This window comes from Apiotrichum porosum (assembly GCF_003942205.1).
Source record: "Apiotrichum porosum strain DSM 27194 chromosome Unknown scaffold_1, whole genome shotgun sequence".
Classification (NCBI taxonomy): domain Eukaryota; kingdom Fungi; phylum Basidiomycota; class Tremellomycetes; order Trichosporonales; family Trichosporonaceae; genus Apiotrichum; species Apiotrichum porosum.
Window position 1 is genome coordinate 1,505,552 of NW_021167108.1, and position 18,255 is coordinate 1,523,806.

The following is an 18,255-nucleotide window of genomic DNA, read 5'->3' on the forward strand; positions in this document are numbered from 1 at the left end:
GCGTGCCGTGTGTCGATCTGTGGCGGATCTCGCAACCAGGCAGTTTAGCTGCATGACCATTTCTGGACCGCCGGCCGGCGGCGTACATGCAACAACATGAGTGTCCCTACTCCCACGGATGTCCCTTTTTTTTCTCGCTGGGACCTGGTCCATGGCCAAGAAGAATCACGTAGGAAACACACAGTGGCGTACTTCTCTTGCTTCATAACAGATACATGTGCGGCATGTGAGGGTTCTGGGAGGGGGAAAAGGGGGCGGCAAGACGAGTCTATGTGGCTCTCTCGCAGAGAGAGATCTAGGGATACAGGCAGACCCCGGTTGTAGGGGCCGCAAAAGGTCATCGTGAGGTGGGTGGGGTGGGTGGCTTGTGGCGGTTGTGTGGTAGCGACGATTTCGGCTATCCACAGGTCTGTTCGAGTCACGGCATCATCATGTGTGGGTGGCTCGGCACGGATGGGTGCTGAGGGAGCAGGCCCGTAGCGGATGCCACTTGTGATTGCCCGGGAGACAGCTGAGGCGGCATTTGAACTGGTTGAACGTGAGGCGACAGCTCGCGCGGGGCAATGTAGTCTTGTGCGTAATCATCTGGCGAGGGCAAGTGGTGGGGCGGTTGAGGAGTGTAGACTCCCCCACCTGGTCCTCCGCCGGGAGGAGCATGAGGGACTGAACCGGGACCAACTGGGGGCGCATAACCATATCCAAACATGTCCGAGAGGATATTGTCCATTGACTGCTGCTGGGTGCCAGGGTGGTGCGCAGTCATTGGAGTCGGAAGAGCACTTGGCGGGTGCACAAGATGTTGGCCAAACTCTGTAATCCCGCCGCTGGGACCCGCTTTACCAGATGCCCCTTCGCCATGGTCGGCCGACAGCCACCTGTCGGAGGAAGGCATGTAGCCACCTGAAAAGTTGGAGGGTCCGCCGGCAGAGGGTGACGGGACGGGGCCAAGGAGAATGGGGGTGACGGGGCGCATTTGCTGTGGTGGCAGTTGTGGCGAGGCCGAAAAGGACATTGGCACCTGGCGGACGGTCGGGTGCACTGGGTAGGCGATTTCACGCTCAATGTGCGCGGTCCACATGTTGACCGTGCGAACCATTGAACCGACGAGGTTGGCACATCCGTTGGCAACACTCTCGCCTCCGTCACTCTCCGCCTCGTCGTGAGGCATGCTGATTTTGCGCATGATGTGGCCCACTTGAGTGAGAGGGTTAGCCCAACGAGGCAGGCCAATGGCGGTCTGGATAGGGATGAACTGCCGGATGAGGCTCAGCCTTGAGGCATGGAGCTCGACCAGTGATTTGGCACTCTCGAGGACGACGGCAATGGTGTCGTGCAGAGGAATAATGTCCGCGGCGCCGCCATGGGTAGGGAGGATCGAGTGCGAGAGCTCAATAAACGATGACAATTGCTGTTCAGCCATGTCACCACGCGTACGAGAGATGCGGCGAAGGTCGTCGGCGGCAGCCGAGTTGCTTGATTGAGCTCGGAGCACTTCAGATGGGTCGTAGGCCCGGTTCAGCGCACTGTGAACAGCGCGAGCGCTGGTGAGCTGTACCGGGAGGTTGTGGAGGGCGATCACCGAGCCAGGAAGAAAGTGGAGAGCCACCAAGAACTGGAAGGCCACCAGGTACTGCTTCATGGTCTCAAATCGACGCCTGATGGTCCGGTACGACTGCCACGCGGAGGAGAGAGACAACGGGAGCGCCAGGAGTGCTAAAACGTGTCAGCTGGGAGTGCAGAAAAGTGATTTAAAATGACTATACTCACCTAGAACATCGTCATGGCGCTTGTCCACTGCTGCTATGCGGTGACCAAAGTGGTCTACTTCGTCCAGGATGCCTTGAACCGCGTTGTAGTTTGGCACGTTGCTGGCCGTGTCGACAACGACCCTCAGGCGCCCCAGAGAGTCGTGCAGCTCGTCGAGGCGGGCTAGTCTATCACACACGGTCAATTTCCCGAGCAGCTCCGCAGAGTCCTCCGCAAAGGAAACGGAGGTCCAGAGGCCTTCTTTGTCCGGCGCTATGAGCTCCATTGCCGAGGCTCTGGCTTCGGACAAAAGAGCCGGCTTTCTTGGCCGCTCATCTTCCAGTGCCATCTGAGCTTCGCCGATGCGGACACCCAGCCACAGCCAGTAGTCAGGGTTGGGCCAGTGCTCGATAGGAGAGTTGACAAGGGCGTTGAAATTGAGCATGTCGGAGATGTTACACGCGGCGCCAATGAGCCCGCGGGCAGGGGCAAGAGTACGTGGGTCCGTGAGCTGAAGAGGGAGTGCGGGGGCGAACGGGACGTGTAGACTCAACACCTCGAGCGCCTGTATGGCGTGAAAGGAGGACGTCTGGTGCGCCAAGACAAGCTGGAGCAGGTGACTGATCACGGGTGCAAGCTCGTCACGGAGGCGGCGACCGTCACTGTCACTCCCCAGCGACTGGGCTGCGATGTAGACCGTCGAGGTGAGCAGGAGTTGGATTGGGGTATCGGCTGGCGACTCGCGGTACATGCCGAGGAGTTCGTTCAGGTTTTGCAGGTGAGGGTGGATAGTACGCAGCTGGGCAAAGCCAGCAGCCAACCGGGTCCGCATCACCGGCTCGATGAGACGCTCGAGGTCTCCGTCGTCCACGACAACAATTTGCCGCCCAAGGCCTTCAAACATCTTGGCATATGCAATGTTGAGCATGCCAGCAGTAATGGTGAGAGGTCGGCCATGCATGCGTACAGTGTGCCTTGCCGAACTGAGAAAAGGTAGTCAGTTACACCGTTGGTTTATGTGTTATAAACGCACGTCCTGGATGGATCCAGTTCCATAGGGTTTGTTGTTGAAATGTCAACATTGTGGTCGACTGGGTTGACAGGTGCGGGTGTTCCTTCTGGGCGAGACGACTGCCGTGACACGCTGGATTGCTGGCGCCTGGGCACCGAGCCTTCTCCCAGAGGGGACGACCCGGTCTTTGAATGTGGAGCGGGCGTGCGGCTCTTCCTGGTAGCGACGGAGCGGACTGGACCGATCCCAGAAGGTCCTCCGGCGGAAGTGGCCGTATTGGCGACGCCGCCAGACGAGGTCATGGGTGTGCCGACCTTCTTCCTGCGCTTGGCCATGCGGCTGTCGTCGACGACGCACGGGAGAGCCAGCACTCTGCATCGATGGCAAGACTTGTCCGTGGGCAGAGGTGTGGAAGAGGAAGGGACGTCGAGGTCGGGGAGCTCACATCTCGTCTTGCGTACTTTGCAGAGGTCGCAGGATCTACGTGCGTGAGTACGTCGTGCTCGAGGCTCGCCAGAGATGGTCGCCATTTGGCGAGGGAGACGTTGCGGACAGAATGGGTGAGGGGAGTGAGAGGAGCCTGCAGTGAAAGAAAGAAACAATGAGGTTGGGGGGGAGGAGGAGGTGGGGGGGGGGGGGGGTTGTGGTGGAAGAAAGAGCGGGGGAGAGAGAGTGAGGGGATGGGGGGGGGGGAGGACTAGAAGAGAGCAGGTTCTTGGCCTGGCTTTTGTGTATTTGGCTTCTGGCCCAGGACGGACGGCCGGATGTCTGGCTGGCTCTGGCTCGCGCTCTCTCTCTGTCTGTCTCTTTCTCTTGGCTGTGGGCGGGGCAGCTGCTGGGGGTGGGGTGGGTATAGGTAGGTAGTAGAGCTGTCGCTGCTGCAGCTTGAAAGCGTGATCCTCACACAATCGATCGGAGGGATCGTCGTCGGTGAGCGTGCCGAGAGAGTGGGTTGCTGGGTGGGGGAGAGACACACCGCGGGGCCACTGGGCACAGGCGCGCGACGGTACGCGCGGAACCAAAATGTCACATCCTGCGTTTGTAACGTACGTACGCGCGCACCGCGATATCCTTTGCTCCTCCCTCTCTGTACCTCTCTGTCCGTTGTCTCTCTCTCTCGCCTCTCGCTCTCGCTCTCGCTCTCGCTCTCCCTGCCGGCACACCTTGGTCCTCGTCCTCGTCCTCCTGTGTCGTTCTCTGTGCGTGCCTCGCTCGGCTCGGTCGCACCTTTTTTTCTTTCCCTCTTGTTGCGTTCCTCTCCAGCCGTCTCTCGTCTCTCGTCTCTCTCTCTCTCTCTTTCCCATCAACCCCCTCCTCCTCTCCTCACACTGCCCCGGCATGGCAGACATCCACCCGTCGAGACGACGCAACATCCCACGCTCTCCTCCCACCGCTCATTCCTCATCGCACGCATCCCCCGCTCCTCCGTCCACAGCACAAGAGCACCGCCAAAGCGATCTCAAACAACAACTCCTTGCCAGAAGGGAAGACCGCACTGGTGAGGAGCGGCAAGCTTTCGACAGGCACCAACACCCACCTCTTGACAAGGGGGAACATCAACAACCACTGCACCGCCATCCAAAAGGCGATGCTCGCGGGCTCTCGTCCATCCAGCCACTGCACACAGGTCTACCCCCTCGTCCTCCCCGAGGTTCGTCTCCACCACCACCACCACAACAACACCATGCACGGCAATCCGAGTCTTCCGGCCTGCGCATCCTTGGTCACGCTTCAAACACCGTTGACGACCGCGACAATCGCGACGACCGCAACTTGAGACGCGACGCGTATCGATCCAGAGGAAACTCGCCAAGCTATGCTGCTCGTGAACGCGAACACGACAGGGAAGGTGGTCGCCAAATGTACCCTCCACGGAGGGAAGGTGGAGGTGGGACAAGGCCTTTGCCACCCCACATGTCGTCACACCGGTCGTCACCACCACCACCGCATTCGATGCCTCCGTTCCAACCGACGTTGGCACCTGCATTCAGAAGTCATCCGGGTCAACTGGGTCAGCAGGGACAGCAAGGACCCGTGAACCTTGAGGAGTGAGTCCCCATGTTGCTCTGTTGTCCCGTCCCATGGTACACTCTTCCGCCATCACGGTTTCCCAAATTGGCCTTTTGGCTCTCGTTCTAGACTGACTCTTTTTCCTCATCAGACGCCGCCAGATCCGCGAGAAGAGCGAAATCTCAATCTGGCCACCTTCTCCCAAGGTCCCCTATGCCGAACAGATGCTGTGCGTGCCCGCTTGTTCCAAGTTCCCGCCTCCGCCCCTTGTGCCGCACCATACCATTAAAATCTCCACATGACATGTGATGTGGGCTCATGTGGAGCGGATCTGCGGGGGGACATGACCAGCATGCCCACAAAAAAAAGCTGACACCACCACCATCAGGGAACGCGAAGACAAGGCACGTCGGTCACAGAAGTCGTCGAAATCACGTCGCCGGAGGAGGTACACATCCGAGTCGGACGACTCTGATGCGGAGCGTGAGCGCGAACGGCGACGAGCCCGCCGGAGGCAGCGTGAACGTGAACGCGACGACGACAAGGACAAGGACCGTAAACGTAGGCATCGTTCACGGACCGCCGACGACGACTGGGTCGAGAAGAGCGGTGCCACTGGTCGCAAGGCCCGGTCGCGTTCTGCTGAACGCGAGCGTGAACACGATACGCAACAAGCTGTGCAAGCATCCGAGTTACCAGCAGACGACGAGGGACCAGAGGTTGGACCGCAACTTCCGTTGGATCCGGCTCGCAAGTATGACCGTGGAGCGTGAGTCGTTTTATTCTTGTTCTTTCTCTTGTCTCGGAAACGAGAAACGAATTTGCGATGGCTGCCATTGCTGCCACATTCGTTCACGTAGACTGGTGTCGCGTCTTGGCACTTGCGCAAACGTCACATTCCGTTCCACGCGGACTCCTACCTGTTTCCTTTTTGACAGGCTTTATTACACAATGGCGGTGCTGATACCCCCTGACAGGTTCCGCGACCTCCTGCCCGGTGAGGGGCAAGCAATGCAGCGGTTCTTGGAGAAGGGCGAGCGCATTCCTCGGCGTGGCGAAATCGGCCTTGATTCAAAACAAATCTCTGCCTACGAAGAGGCCGGTTACGTCATGTCTGGTTCTCGACACCAGCGCATGACTGCTGTCCGACTGCGTAAAGAGGGCCAGGTCATCAACGCTGAAGAAAAGTGGGCAATTCTCAAGATGCAGCGCGAGGAGAGGGAGAAGAAGGAGGGCGCCATCATTTCCCAGTTCAAGGAGATGATGGACGAGCGCCTCCAGATGGAGGAACGTCGCGAACGCGACGCCCAGCGCGACAGGGAGGAGCGCGACCAGCGTGACAAGTAGTAGAGTCTGTAGTATCACAAAAGGCAGAGAAGAAAAAAAAGTACCGACGGAGTATACGCAGTAGCTTTGGGTGTGTGCAGGGGCAAGAAGCAGGTGGCGGTGGTCAGATTAACGTGCGCGTCGTCGCCGTCGTCGTCGTCGTCGTTGCCAAAATTGTATACGCGTTCTAAACGTACCGGATGTATTCATTCGGGAACACCACGACCCTCATTCTCCCTGCCTGCGGAGACCGGCATATGACAAGTGAGACATATGCCCATGGCGGGGAGGATGGCATGCTCGTTGTCGATCAGGACAAGAACAAATTGAGGTTGCTACCGACCGGGAATGTCGGGAGAGAGGATGACACCGAGGCAAGCGTGCATCCCCCCCGGAAGCGACCAAAACCTTTATTAACAAGGCACAGTGCTTTGCTGGACACCGCCGCTTCCCGTGAGGAGGAGGAGGAGGAGGACGACGACGACGACTCCGCTTCCGATGAGATGAGGGAGAGCGAGGAGGTTCGAGGTGGCAATCTCGAGCTGGAACAAAAAGCGCCGACGACATGTAACGGTCGTGCGAGCATTCACCGGCGTGGGGTCGCCGGTACGGAGGTACGGAATTGCTCACTCCTGAAGGCTGCTCCTTCTTGGCATTCTGGCCTCGACATGCGCTTTGTCAGCTTATGGAACTGGCGTGGCCTGGCATTCCGACGTTCCGGACGTGGCAGCGGGCAAGACTGGGGAGATGGGTGAGGTCCCCCACTCCAGGTAAATACCAATCCGCTACCTGATCGCGGGGCATTCTCTGGACGAACGAGGCTTTGACACTGAGCGCAACGTCTTCCTGGCGGGACAGATACCATGAGGGAGAGACGGGTGATAGAGTGGAGAAAGGGAAGACAGAAGACCGAGGCCGGTCGCTCGAGCAGTGCCACCCCAAAATACCATTCAGCCTGTTCCTCCTCCTCAGCCGCCATGGAGTACCCTGCACGAGTACATAATTTATTGCGCCGGGTCTTGGACGCTCGCGCGACCACCAGAACACTGGTAGAACTAAAGGTACGATGGCACCCCACGCAAAATGGCAGACTAGACTGTGTGTGCTGTTTCCGAAGGAAACAGCGAGGAAGACGTTCTGCCGCGCCCGCGCCACGCCATGCCATGCCATGCCCATCGCCCTCCTTCATCCCCTCCAGTGGGCGAAATAAAAATAAAAATGCACAGTAGCGCTTACCGATGGCCGCAAGCAAGTCACTGCTGTGCGCCATACGAGAAAAATACAGTGCTGCGACAAGAGGAGGTTGCAGTGTTGACCGGTGCAACAACCCCCCCCCCCCCCCCCCACCGCACCGTCACCAGTGTCGGGTAACTGACCGGCGGCTGGGCACGACATGACTCTCTGTGGCAGTGGTGCATCGCTAGTGCCGTACCTGTTGTCCATGCCATGCCGTACACTATGGGATTCGTCTCCGTGGAGACTAACGGTTTGCACAGAGTCAGTCTCAGAGATACACTTTTGAGAGTACATACACATACCTTTTGCGGGTCCTCACCACGCGTGGGGGGCTGTGGGCCTGCAATGACGGACTCTGGTTGTGGCTGATACATGTCGCTCATAGATTCTGGGGTTGGAAACTCGTCAAGCCTTTAATTCCCTCTGCCACTGACTGCAGCATAGTGTCGTTTCCCGAGGTGAACAGGTTACGCTTTTTGCTCGTTTACCTCCACACTCCACACACCATGTTTAAATTATTAAAAGGATCTTGGACCTCGGATCTCGCAACGAACACCAAAGATGTGGCCGAGAATCCAATCTGGCAGATCTTTTCAAAGAACAACCAGAACTGACTGACAAGCACACACGCCGCACCGCCGTCATCATTCCCGACTCGCTCGCCCGACACCGCTTCCGCTTTCAACACCCCGGTTCCACGGCCGCCCGCTTTACACATGCATAAGGGACCATCTCATACCTTAGCTACAGACTTTTGCACACGGCCACACACACACTCGCGAGATCTGGGACGGGGGTGTGACCAGCGTACACTCTAAACCTCTTTAAAAACATTTCTCTTTATTCGAGGTCCATGGCCGACACGTCGGCCTCGGCGGCCGCACGGATATGGCGGCTAGGCTCCCAGATCTGGAGAATGTTGTCCTCGGCCGTGGTGGCAATGTGCCACTTTGCGCAGGGCGACCACGAAATGTCGTTGACCTTGGCGGTGTGGCCGCCGTGGACGAACATGAGCTCGGGAGGACCGTCCTCGGCGTCATCGGGGGTCTGCTCGGCGCCAATGGCGTCCAGGTTCCAAATGTGCACGCGACGGTCGCCGGCGGCGGAGGCAAAGTGGACAGGCGAGTGGGGCGACCAGGCGACCTGGAGAACGTCGTCCGAGTGCGACTCGAACGAGTGCAGCTTCATCGACAGCTTGCGAATGTCCCACAGGCCGATGGTCTTGTCGCTCGAACCGGTCAGGATGAGGTTGGGCGATGCGGGGGCGAATGCGACGGCGTTGACCTCGGCAGAGTGGCCCTCGACCTGCTGGCTGGGCTTGGCAGAGTTTTCGCTACGAGTGTCCCAGATCATGAGCTTGCGGTCGTCACCGACAGAGGCGAACATGTAGTCGTACTCTGGGTGCCAGTCGACATCGCCCACATACGCCGAGTGGCCGGTGTACTTGCGCAGAGGCTGGATGCCGGCCTCGTCCTTCTTGTACGCCTCAATGTCCCAGTGAGCGACAGTCGTGTCCTCGCTGGCCGACAGAATGTGACCCGAGCGGACCTTGGACCACGACAGGCCGTAACCTTCCTTGCTCTGGCCGACGAGGCGAATGTCGGGCTTGCACTCGCCCTTGGGAGGAGCCTTGGACTCGTGCTTGGTGCGGTCAAAGATGTAGACGGGGCCGGCCACAGTCTTGGTCGCAATCAGGTCGGGGTTCTGGGGCATGTAGCGCGCGCGGTTGACCTCGCCCTTGTGGTTGATGGTCTGCTTGACGCGAATACGCGCCGAGCTCTTGGTGTGCGAACCCAGCTCCTGCCTCTCCTCGTCGTACAGCTCCCCAATGTCGCGTCCCGAGCCGTCCGCACCACCCTTTGGCAGGTGCACCTCGGCGATCATGAGGTGGTCGTCGGCCTGGCCCGAAGTGTGGGTACCGAGAATCATGCGGTGGACGGTGTAGTCGGCATCCTTGGGCCTGAACACCGGTGGTCAGCAACGGCGCTGCTCGTTCATCACTCACGACTCGACGTCAGGAAGCCACTGGCACGTCAAACTAGGCCATGTGAGCGCGTGGGTGATGACAGTGTCGTAGAGGAAAGGGGTGCTGAGGAATGTCAGTGGAGGGATCTACAACACATACAGCGACGTCGCGTACTTCTTCTTCCAAATCTTGTACTCCTGCCATCCGTCAGCTCACAAACCACACAGTCAATCCATCACAGTGCACTCACCTCGTTGATGACCTGGTTCTCCTCGGCAGCAGAGAGCTCGTCGGTGACCTCGATGGGCTCGTCGGCGGACGCCATCTTCGAGTCGCGTCTAAACAATGGTGTAGGGGGTGGAGAGGGAGGGGGGAAGGGGGTCAAAGCCGGGTGGGGGGTGGAATAGGTGTTCTAGTGGTTCGCTCTCTCTACGCGTTTCGGAGTGCTGTGCCACGCCCTGTTGGCTGGATGCGACGGTAGAGGGTGGTGTTTGGAGGATGTTGGGATTCAGATGATTGAACGCGTTCACAACCCCCGTCATGGCGCGGCGGGGAATCAATCTGCCAATCTGATTCCGTTCCTTGTTCGAGCCAGACGGCGGCGGCGGCGATCAGCGTGAGTGACACCAACGCCCCAACAAGTTACGGCTGACATATTACGGCGACAAAAAACCATGGCAACGCTACGTTATACACACACGCCCACAGCCAAGCACGTTGCACATAATCCTGTAGAGCCATTGCATTTCCCTAAATGGCGCGGTGTCTAATATCCAGCCTACTTCGACTCCCACGAAGCGACGACCTTCTCGAGGTCGAACGCGGGGTCCTCGGGGTCAGTGACGACTGGGTATTGTCAGCATAAACAACAGGAATATCGAGCTGGAGGTGCCGATGTTTTGCAGGAAGATGGAACAGCCCAGAAAACAACAAAGAGGTGGGCCCGTCGTTGCGCGCGAGCAAGGTGCCTGTCGGCTCTTCGGCTTCGGCGGATGACGGATGACGACTTCCGCCGCGAGACGAAAAGTGACTGGGGGAGGGGCCGGCGACGACAATGAGCCCCCCCTCCTCCCCATCTTCAAGTCCCAGCCGCGCATGGCACACCCAGGACCTCGTCCGGGACCACACCCAGTCGACTTCTGCTTGTCCATTCCATCTTCCCTGCTAGCACCTGCTTCCAGCTTTGTGTGGCAGACTCACGGCCCGAAGAGCTCTTGGCGGCGGCCTGCTTCTCGACCCAGGCCTTCTTGGCCTCCTCGATGAGCTCTGCCCGGCGAGCGGTGGCGTGCTGGGCCTATATGTAGGAACGTGAGGGTTGCCAAAGGTCGCCGAGGAGCACAAGACCAGACGGACGTTGTTGGTATCGAAGGTTCGAGTTGACCCAAGTGTCGTGTGTTTCGGATGGGTTCGACGGTGGTTCAAATCGGTTCGGTGGTTGGAGATTGGCAGGGAAGAAGACAAATGGTCAGCAAAACAACATTCCCGTTCGCGCGCGCGCGCGGGCAGCTTGGTGTCCAAGCTGCCGCAGGAGTACGCACCGACTCCTCGTTGTGCTTGGCCTGGAGGGTGCCGGCGTGGGAGAAGCCGTAGATGACACCGGCAAGGATCGCGGTGTAGCGGACGACCTGTACGACGTGGTTAGCCAACATGGATTGCTTGGGGGCAGTGTTGGAGCGTTGCGGTGTGCTCACGTTCTGGGTGTTCGAGGCCATTTTGGAGAGAAGCGGGAGGGGACCGGAGGAGAGGTGTTGTAGAGGACCGTTAACACGAACCGTTGAATCCAAGGTAATCGCTTTTGCCTGGTCCGCTCGGCAACGTCGGAGGGATCAGGCATGGCCCCCCCCGCGCCCACACAGCCAGGACGACGCACACCGCCAGCCCAGGAGCCCACAGCCAGCCAGCCCACAGCCAGCCAGCATGCACCCACCAAGCCAGCCAGGCGGGCGGTCACCTCCGGGAATACCCGGTAATAACTCGGTGTGGCAGTCTGGGGCCATTGAGCCCAGAGCGCGCCTGGCAGAGGGGGCCTGGCACACGGCGGAGGGCAGCCTCCACGCCGTGCGTGGCCTGGGTGTGGACGTGACGCGCGCTCCAGCTCATCGACGACAGGTCCACCTGCAACACCAATTGCGAGAGACAGCTCCTCACAGCCAACACACACCACCAACACCTACATCCCTCTCGCCCCGTCTCTCCTCGCAGTCGCGCACTCCGCCAACAGAGTACTGCGTGCGATCCCCCCTCCCTCCCCCTCCCCCTCCCCTTCCTGCGACAGCCGCCCGCCATGGAACCCTCGGCGACGTGCTACACTATCATCCACGATGACCTGCTCGACACTCCTTCGTCGCAGGACCTCCGCAATGCTCTCCAGAAGGGCTCGGACGAGGTCAAGCTGGAGACCATGCGCAGGATCATCGTCGGCACTCTGAATGGCCAGAGCCACGTAAGTGGCTGCAACCAGCAGCTAACAGCAAGCGCACATTACTGACCTGACATCTGCAGCCTACGCTTCTCATGCCCATTATCCAGTATGTCCTCCCTTCGCGCAACAAGCAGATCAAGAAGCTTCTCCACTTTTACTGGGAGTGAGTACACTGGCCCGTCCTCACACTACTACCTCTTGGTCCTAACCATACCCAGGATCTGCCCCAAGCTCGACGAGAACGGCAAGCTCAAGCAGGAGATGATTCTCGTGTGCAATGCCATCCGTAACGACCTGCAGCACCCCAACGAGTACATCCGTGGCGCGACTCTGCGCTTCCTGCAGAAGATTCGCGAGTCCGAGCTCCTCGAGCCTCTGGTCCCCTCGGTTCGCTCGTGCTTGGAACACCGTCACTCGTTTGTGCGCAAGAACGCCGTCTTTGCCGTCTGGACTATTTACCAGGACCACGAGCACCTCATCCCCGACGCGCCCGAGCTCCTCGACACCTTCCTCGCCGCCGAGTCGGACTCGACCTGCAAGCGTAACGCGTTCACGGCCCTGTGCAGCGTGTCGCAGCCCACTGCCGTCCGCTACCTGCTGTCCGTTGCCGACCAGCTCGCGACCATGGACGAGCTCATGCAGATGGCCGTCATTGAGCTCATCCGCAAGGAGGCTCGTGTCGAGGGTGGCCACCGCGCCAAGTGGATCCGCTGCATCTTTGAGCTCCTCAACTCGACCAGCCACGCTGTCAAGTACGAGGCTGCCACCAGCCTGACCACCTTGACCCAGAACCCCGCTGCCATCAAGGCTGCTGGCCAGGCGTTTGCCGAGCTCATTGTCAAGGAGTCGGACAACAACGTCAAGCTCATTGTTCTGGACCGCTTTGACGCTCTCCGCCAAAAGCACGAGCACGTCCTGGACGGCATGGCCACTGACATTCTCAAGGTGCTCAACAGCCCCGACATGGAGGTCAAGCGCAAGGCTCTTGGCGTCGCTCTCCAGCTTGTCACCAGCCGCAACGTCGAGGACGTTGTTCTCTTCCTCAAGAAGCAGCTCCAGTCGACCCTCGCGGCCGACTGGGACAAGAACGTCGAGTACCGCCAGCTTCTTATCCAGAGCATCCACACGTGCGCCATTCGCTTCTCCGAGGTTGCCGCCAACGTTGTCTACGTCCTCATGGACTTCCTGGGCGACTCGAACAACCCTTCGGCCGTCGACGTCATTTCGTTTGTGCGCGAGGTGGTTGAAAAGTTCCCCGACCTCCGCTCGGCCATTACCGAAAAGCTCATCCAGACCTTTGGCGACATCAAGTCGGGCAAGGTGTTCCGTGGTGCCATGTGGATTGTCGGCGAGTACTGCAAGGACCCCGCGGGCATCAAGCGCGCCGTCTTTGAGCTGCGCAAGGTGATTGGCGAGGTCCCCATCCTCGCTTCCGAGCAGCGTCTGCTCGACGAGGCCGAGGCTGCCGATGAGGCTGAGGGTGTCAAGGACCCCGAGCAGCCCAAGGCTGTCACCACTACGCGTGTCCTTGCCGACGGCACCTATGCCACCGAGACTGTTTACACCTCGACCGCCGCCGCCGCCCGCCTCGAGCAGGTCCGCTCAGCTGCCAAGCCTCCTCTGCGTGCCCTCATCCTCGGCGGTGACTACTTTACCGCCACCGTCCTCGCCTCGACTCTCACCAAGCTGGTTCTCCGCTACTCGGAGCTCCGCGCCGAGCAGGCGATCCTCAACCAGCTCCGTGCCGAGGCCATCCTCATCATGACCTCGGTTGTCCGCGTCGGCCAGTCCAAGTTTGTCACTGTCCCCATTGACGAGGACTCTCAGGAGCGTATCCTCAACTGTGTCGAGTCGCTCGCCCAGCTGCAAGACTCGCAGTCTGTCCACGACGTGTTCCTCAAGGACACCCAGGCTGCGTACGCCAAGATGCTTCGCGCCGAGGAGGCCAAGGTGTCGGCCAAGAAGGAGCTCGAGTCGAAGAAGAAGGCGATCCAGGTCGACGACCTGATCAACTTTTCGCAGCTGTCACTCAAGACTGCTGGCGGCGACGACGATGATTACGAGGCGGATGTTGTGCGCGCCACGGGCACCACCGAGGTCAAGGACGACTTTGTGTCCAAGCTCTGGCGGATAGTGCAGCTCACTGGTTTCTCGGACCCCGTGTACGCCGAGGCTGTTGTCAACATTCAGCAGTTTGACATTATGCTCGACGTTCTCATTGTCAACCAGACCTCGGAGACTCTGCAAAACCTGACCATTGAGTTTGCGACGCTCGGCGACCTCAAGCTTGTCGAGAGGCCAGCACCCCACACCTTGGCCCCGCACGGCTTCCACAGCATCAAGGCGACCATCAAGGTGTCGTCGACCGAGACGGGTGTCATCTTTGGCAACATTGTGTACGACAAGCAGGGCGCAGCCGACGCCAGCGTCAACATTGTCCTGAGCGACGTCCACGTCGACATTATGGACTATATCAAGCCCGCATACTGCAACGAGGCCCAGTTCCGTAGCATGTGGACCGAGTTTGAGTGGGAGAACAAGGTCAACGTCAACACGGCCATTTCCGACCTCCGCGCGTACCTCGACCACATTATGAAGTCGACCAACATGGCGTGCCTCACTCCCGATGCGGCCTTGTCGGGCGACTGCGACTTCCTCTCTGCCAACCTGTGCGCGCGCAGTCTGTTTGGCGAGGACGCCCTTGCCAACTTGTCGATTGAAAAGACCGAAGAGGGCACGATCCAGGGCCACGTGCGCATCCGCTCCAAGACCCAGGGCATTGCTCTGTCCCTCGGAGACAGGATCACCATCTTGCAAAAGACCTTGAAGTGAGAAATGCGCTGGAAATACGGGGCATAGATAGCGCGCGCCGAGGGCATTTGTACGATGATAGCATGATTGATGAAAGGCCAATGGCCGTAGCCAAAAGGAGACGCAGCAGCGAGCGACGCGAGCTCGATGGGGGGGAAATATATCTAACAGGTAGCACTCTGCATTTAGGCTAGCAATACACTCTGTCCTTTGATGGACATTATCTCTATAAAGTTGTCGTCGTCGTCGTCGCGGCGGCGGGGCGGGCGGTCATCGTGCCGCAATCTCGTACCCAACGCCAGGCAGGGGCTCAATGTCCAGCATTTCAATCCTCGCCGGTCCACCACCACCACCTCCGGCACCATTATTCCCATTGGCCACGCGCCGTTCTCTTTCTGTAGCACGCTGTGCCTCTGTCTCGCGCTGCGCCTCTCGCAGGGCCTGTAGCGGGAGTGGCAACGTGAGCATCAGCCAGTCGGGGAGGTTGGCGAGGCCGCCGCCCTTTTCGACCACTTCGGCCCACACGGGCGCGAGGGAGAAGAGGTCGATGAACTGCTGGTCGACGGCGCGGGACTTGGGCGCAGAGAAGCGGCGGTACCTGTACGTCAGCTGGCGCCCATGGCCTCGAGCTCACTCGTCAAAGATGGATGTGAGCGACCACGATTGGAGCCGGCGGATACACCCAATGAGGCAGCCTGTGCGGTGCTTCCTTTGTCAGCCAAGAATGTCGATGTACGGGATGTAACTCACCTTGCCCTTGTTACAGTGGATCAGCAATGGGTGGTTGCGCTTGTCCAAGATGGCCACGAGCGCCGAGCAGATGACGTCCTCGGGGATATTGTCAAACGGCTCCTTGTTGCCCGGGATACCGAATTGCTGAGCGACGTTAGAGGGAGACGGAACGGTCCACACGGCCCTCTTTGTCTCACCATGAACTGGATATCCTGGTCCTGGCACCACTGCAGGTTTGCCTCTGGGTAGTCTTCGAGTACGAGCGTCAAGACGGTCTTGAGCTGCAGCGTCTCGAGAAACTTGAAGTTGCGGCGCTTCGGGAAGCCGCACCTGTACACGCCATGTGTCACCGCGGCAAAGTTTTCGGGCGGCACGAGGTCCTCTTCGACAGTGGGCACGGCCGGAGGCGGCAAGTACAGTGCGTTGGGAGGAGGAGCGATCGGGATCACTGTGGTGGGCGTGGTGGCACCGTTGGGCCCCGTCGCACTGGTACTTGTCGACGCGGTCTGGTTGCCGCCGGCATGAACGGGCGATTGGGTCGAGGATGGGGTTGTAGAGTCGATGGGTGCTGTCTGCACCGTCTGGGGCGCATGGTGGGCGCGGATCTTGGCGAGGAACGCGGGGACGCGCGGCGGCTCGGCCATGCCGGGCTTGGGAGTGGTGACGACCAAGAGACGGACGTTGAAGACGGGGGATCTCCAGTGATTGCGACGAAAGCACCGACCCAAAATGGGTCTACGACACCAACCCACATCGAGGGAGACGTTGGTCTGTGGGGTATTCTGCCTCCGCCATCCCACGCGGCTGCTTGGAGCCCCGGATCATCCGTTGGCGTGCGCGGGGCAGAGAGACACGGGGGCTCGGCCCATCGATGACGTCATTATGTATCGCAAAACCCGCCCATTCACTCCGTCCCCGCCGGCCCCCGGCGGATGTCACGATCGCCCTCGAAAAGGACCCAATCTCCATTGTACAGCATCACTCTCCTCACCGACGACACATCAACACACACTTCAAAAACCATGCCCAACCTCACACTGCAATGCCTCGTCCCAGCCGTATGTTCCTGCAGGTGGATTGTTGCTGAACAGGGCATAGGACGTGCCAGACCCCGCGGGACCCGATTTCGCAGCGTTTCTCGACCAGTACTTTGCTATGGGCGAGGAACTGGCGGACACCTTGGAGTGAGGGCGTTGGTGATCGGCTGGTGCTGACCACCTATTAGCCAATGGAGCAAGCACTCGGCACCACACGGTGGAAACACCCAGCTGTTCACTCTGCCGAATTCAGGGGCGTCTGGCAAGGTAAGCACAGAGTGCCCCGTATGGTCGTGTGCTCATCATTGTCCCAGATCCGCAAACAACTCGGCCTGAATGATTTCTGGGCCGGCCGTATGACATCTGTAAGTGTGAAATGGGTTTCCTGTGCTGACTTGCCCAGTGTACTCCTGATTCGATCCGAGAAGGCGCCGAACAGGACGGCGCGTCCAACTCGTTGCTGCAGGCCATCGGCAACAAGCTGCGACGACGCAGCTCGGATATCCATGGCGTGGACCGTCCGACGAATGAGCGCAGGCCGACGTTTGAGCTCAACGATGTGGAGCGTCAGAAGCGCATCATGACGTCCTCTCCCAACGGCCTGTACGAGAGCTTTAGGCGTGGACTGCTCGAGTACCACTCAGAGGTGAGCAAAACGTGAATGGCCAGAGAGCTGACGTTGCGCAGAACGAGAGAGAGTGAGCATATACGCGTCTCGCCATTTACTGACCCTCTTAGGTACATTGAATTGTTGCGCGAGTCGGAATGCCTCCAGGTACTCCAGCCTCATGTCGCCGAGATCTGGCGCATGACATACGTGACTCCCGCGCCCACCAACCCGCGCACCTTTGTCACACTGTTGCTCAGCCGCGAGCTGAAATCGGCACCCCATGGCGAGCGGTCGTTTATGAATGGTGCGTCTGCGTTTAGTAACCTCGTGCTCACCTCCTCCCAGTGTCCATCCCGTTCCTCCACCCAGACTGCCCCGAAAAGGTCGGCGACGAAAAGTCGCGCGTGCGCGGGCGGTACGTCTCTGTCGAGCTCGTCCGGGAGCACGGCGAAGAGGTCGAGTGGCGCATGGCCACGAGCAGTGACGCTGGCGGTAACATTCCACGCTTCATGGTCAACAGCAGCTTGCCAGGAAAGATTGCAGAGGACGTGCCCAGCTTCATCGGGTGGTTGGCGCAAAAGGACAGCAGCGGGACATGGAGGAAGAGCACGTTGAGCTAGAGAGATGGATGCATGGGTGAGGCTCACGAGAGGATGCGTCTTGCCTGCCTGGTGACTTGTCGAGCGCATGTTCTTTCATACATATGATGCATACGTGACTGAACTGGGGACGGTTGGGAGCAAAGGTTGGTTCACCAGGGACTGGTTGAATGCGCCGTTCGTGGCCCATCATGTAAGCTTCCGTCCGTATGTACCTTTTGCGCTTCTACGCCGATGGGTATACAAACAATACGTCAGCCTTTGCTGTGATACAGTGACAGTTCAGTCCAGACTTATGTCGAATGTAAGCCTTTGCACTTGAAGCCGCCAGGTTGGGACCAGGCTGGCCAAGTCCCTGTGGCGAATTGGGGTTAAAAATCATAATTGTTGATTTTCCTCACATTTTTGACATCTGGAAAAGGCGGGGGCGCCCGTGTTCTGCTACTTGTCCATTGATGCACTGGTCGCTTACTTACCTGGTGTTGCCTTATCTCACGAGCACCTTCTTTCATGCATGGGTAAAAGTGGTACAGATCCTTGGCCTTTGCGTGATGGCATCCTCATCTCCCCCTGGCAGCGATCCTGCCACAAATGTACAGAAATGCAGAGCTGCAAACGTCCGTGAAATTCTGCTCGGATCGAGGAGCCCACTCTGTTACCCTTCCCCCTCCCTCCACCGTTTGTCAGAGCTTCATCTGAAGACTAGTGGGGGAAGGACTCCCTTGAATGCATTTGGATACGGATGAGT

At 59.1% G+C, this 18,255-nt stretch overlaps 7 protein-coding genes across 7 annotated transcripts; 3 read left to right on the top strand and 4 right to left on the bottom strand.

The window, feature by feature from the left end:
• Positions 1–418: 418 nt before the first annotated feature.
• Positions 419–3,093, bottom strand: EHS24_000538 (uncharacterized protein; the record flags this gene model as incomplete). The annotated part of the gene is made up of 3 exons (XM_028616365.1): positions 419–1,713; positions 1,768–2,729; positions 2,780–3,093. The coding sequence occupies 3 exons, from the start codon at positions 3,091–3,093 to the stop codon at positions 419–421; spliced, it is 2,571 nt and encodes an 856-aa protein (XP_028480222.1).
• A 1,579-nt stretch (positions 3,094–4,672) lies between these two features.
• EHS24_000539 (uncharacterized protein) lies at positions 4,673–6,115 on the top strand (the record flags this gene model as incomplete). The annotated part of the gene is made up of 4 exons (XM_028616366.1): positions 4,673–4,806; positions 4,920–4,997; positions 5,157–5,537; positions 5,746–6,115. The coding sequence occupies 4 exons, from the start codon at positions 4,673–4,675 to the stop codon at positions 6,113–6,115; spliced, it is 963 nt and encodes a 320-aa protein (XP_028480223.1).
• A 2,055-nt stretch (positions 6,116–8,170) lies between these two features.
• HAT2 (Histone acetyltransferase type B subunit 2) lies at positions 8,171–9,621 on the bottom strand (the record flags this gene model as incomplete). Its single annotated transcript, XM_028616367.1, has 4 exons — positions 8,171–9,290; positions 9,336–9,419; positions 9,471–9,493; positions 9,547–9,621. The coding sequence occupies 4 exons, from the start codon at positions 9,619–9,621 to the stop codon at positions 8,171–8,173; spliced, it is 1,302 nt and encodes a 433-aa protein (XP_028480224.1).
• A 453-nt stretch (positions 9,622–10,074) lies between these two features.
• On the bottom strand, positions 10,075–11,008 carry EHS24_000541 (uncharacterized protein; the record flags this gene model as incomplete). Its single annotated transcript, XM_028616368.1, has 4 exons — positions 10,075–10,142; positions 10,497–10,590; positions 10,835–10,921; positions 10,988–11,008. 4 exons carry the CDS (start codon positions 11,006–11,008, stop codon positions 10,075–10,077), a joined length of 270 nt encoding a protein of 89 aa, XP_028480225.1.
• Positions 11,009–11,580: 572 nt separating this feature from the next.
• SEC26 (coatomer subunit beta) lies at positions 11,581–14,550 on the top strand (the record flags this gene model as incomplete). The annotated part of the gene is made up of 3 exons (XM_028616369.1): positions 11,581–11,739; positions 11,799–11,881; positions 11,937–14,550. The coding sequence occupies 3 exons, from the start codon at positions 11,581–11,583 to the stop codon at positions 14,548–14,550; spliced, it is 2,856 nt and encodes a 951-aa protein (XP_028480226.1).
• Positions 14,551–14,799: 249 nt separating this feature from the next.
• EHS24_000543 (uncharacterized protein) lies at positions 14,800–15,905 on the bottom strand (the record flags this gene model as incomplete). The annotated part of the gene is made up of 4 exons (XM_028616370.1): positions 14,800–15,127; positions 15,164–15,234; positions 15,280–15,405; positions 15,459–15,905. 4 exons carry the CDS (start codon positions 15,903–15,905, stop codon positions 14,800–14,802), a joined length of 972 nt encoding a protein of 323 aa, XP_028480227.1.
• Positions 15,906–16,283: 378 nt separating this feature from the next.
• On the top strand, positions 16,284–17,528 carry EHS24_000544 (uncharacterized protein; the record flags this gene model as incomplete). The annotated part of the gene is made up of 8 exons (XM_028616371.1): positions 16,284–16,319; positions 16,360–16,445; positions 16,487–16,565; positions 16,613–16,663; positions 16,702–16,944; positions 16,986–16,996; positions 17,037–17,212; positions 17,254–17,528. The coding sequence occupies 8 exons, from the start codon at positions 16,284–16,286 to the stop codon at positions 17,526–17,528; spliced, it is 957 nt and encodes a 318-aa protein (XP_028480228.1).
• Positions 17,529–18,255: the final 727 nt, after the last annotated feature.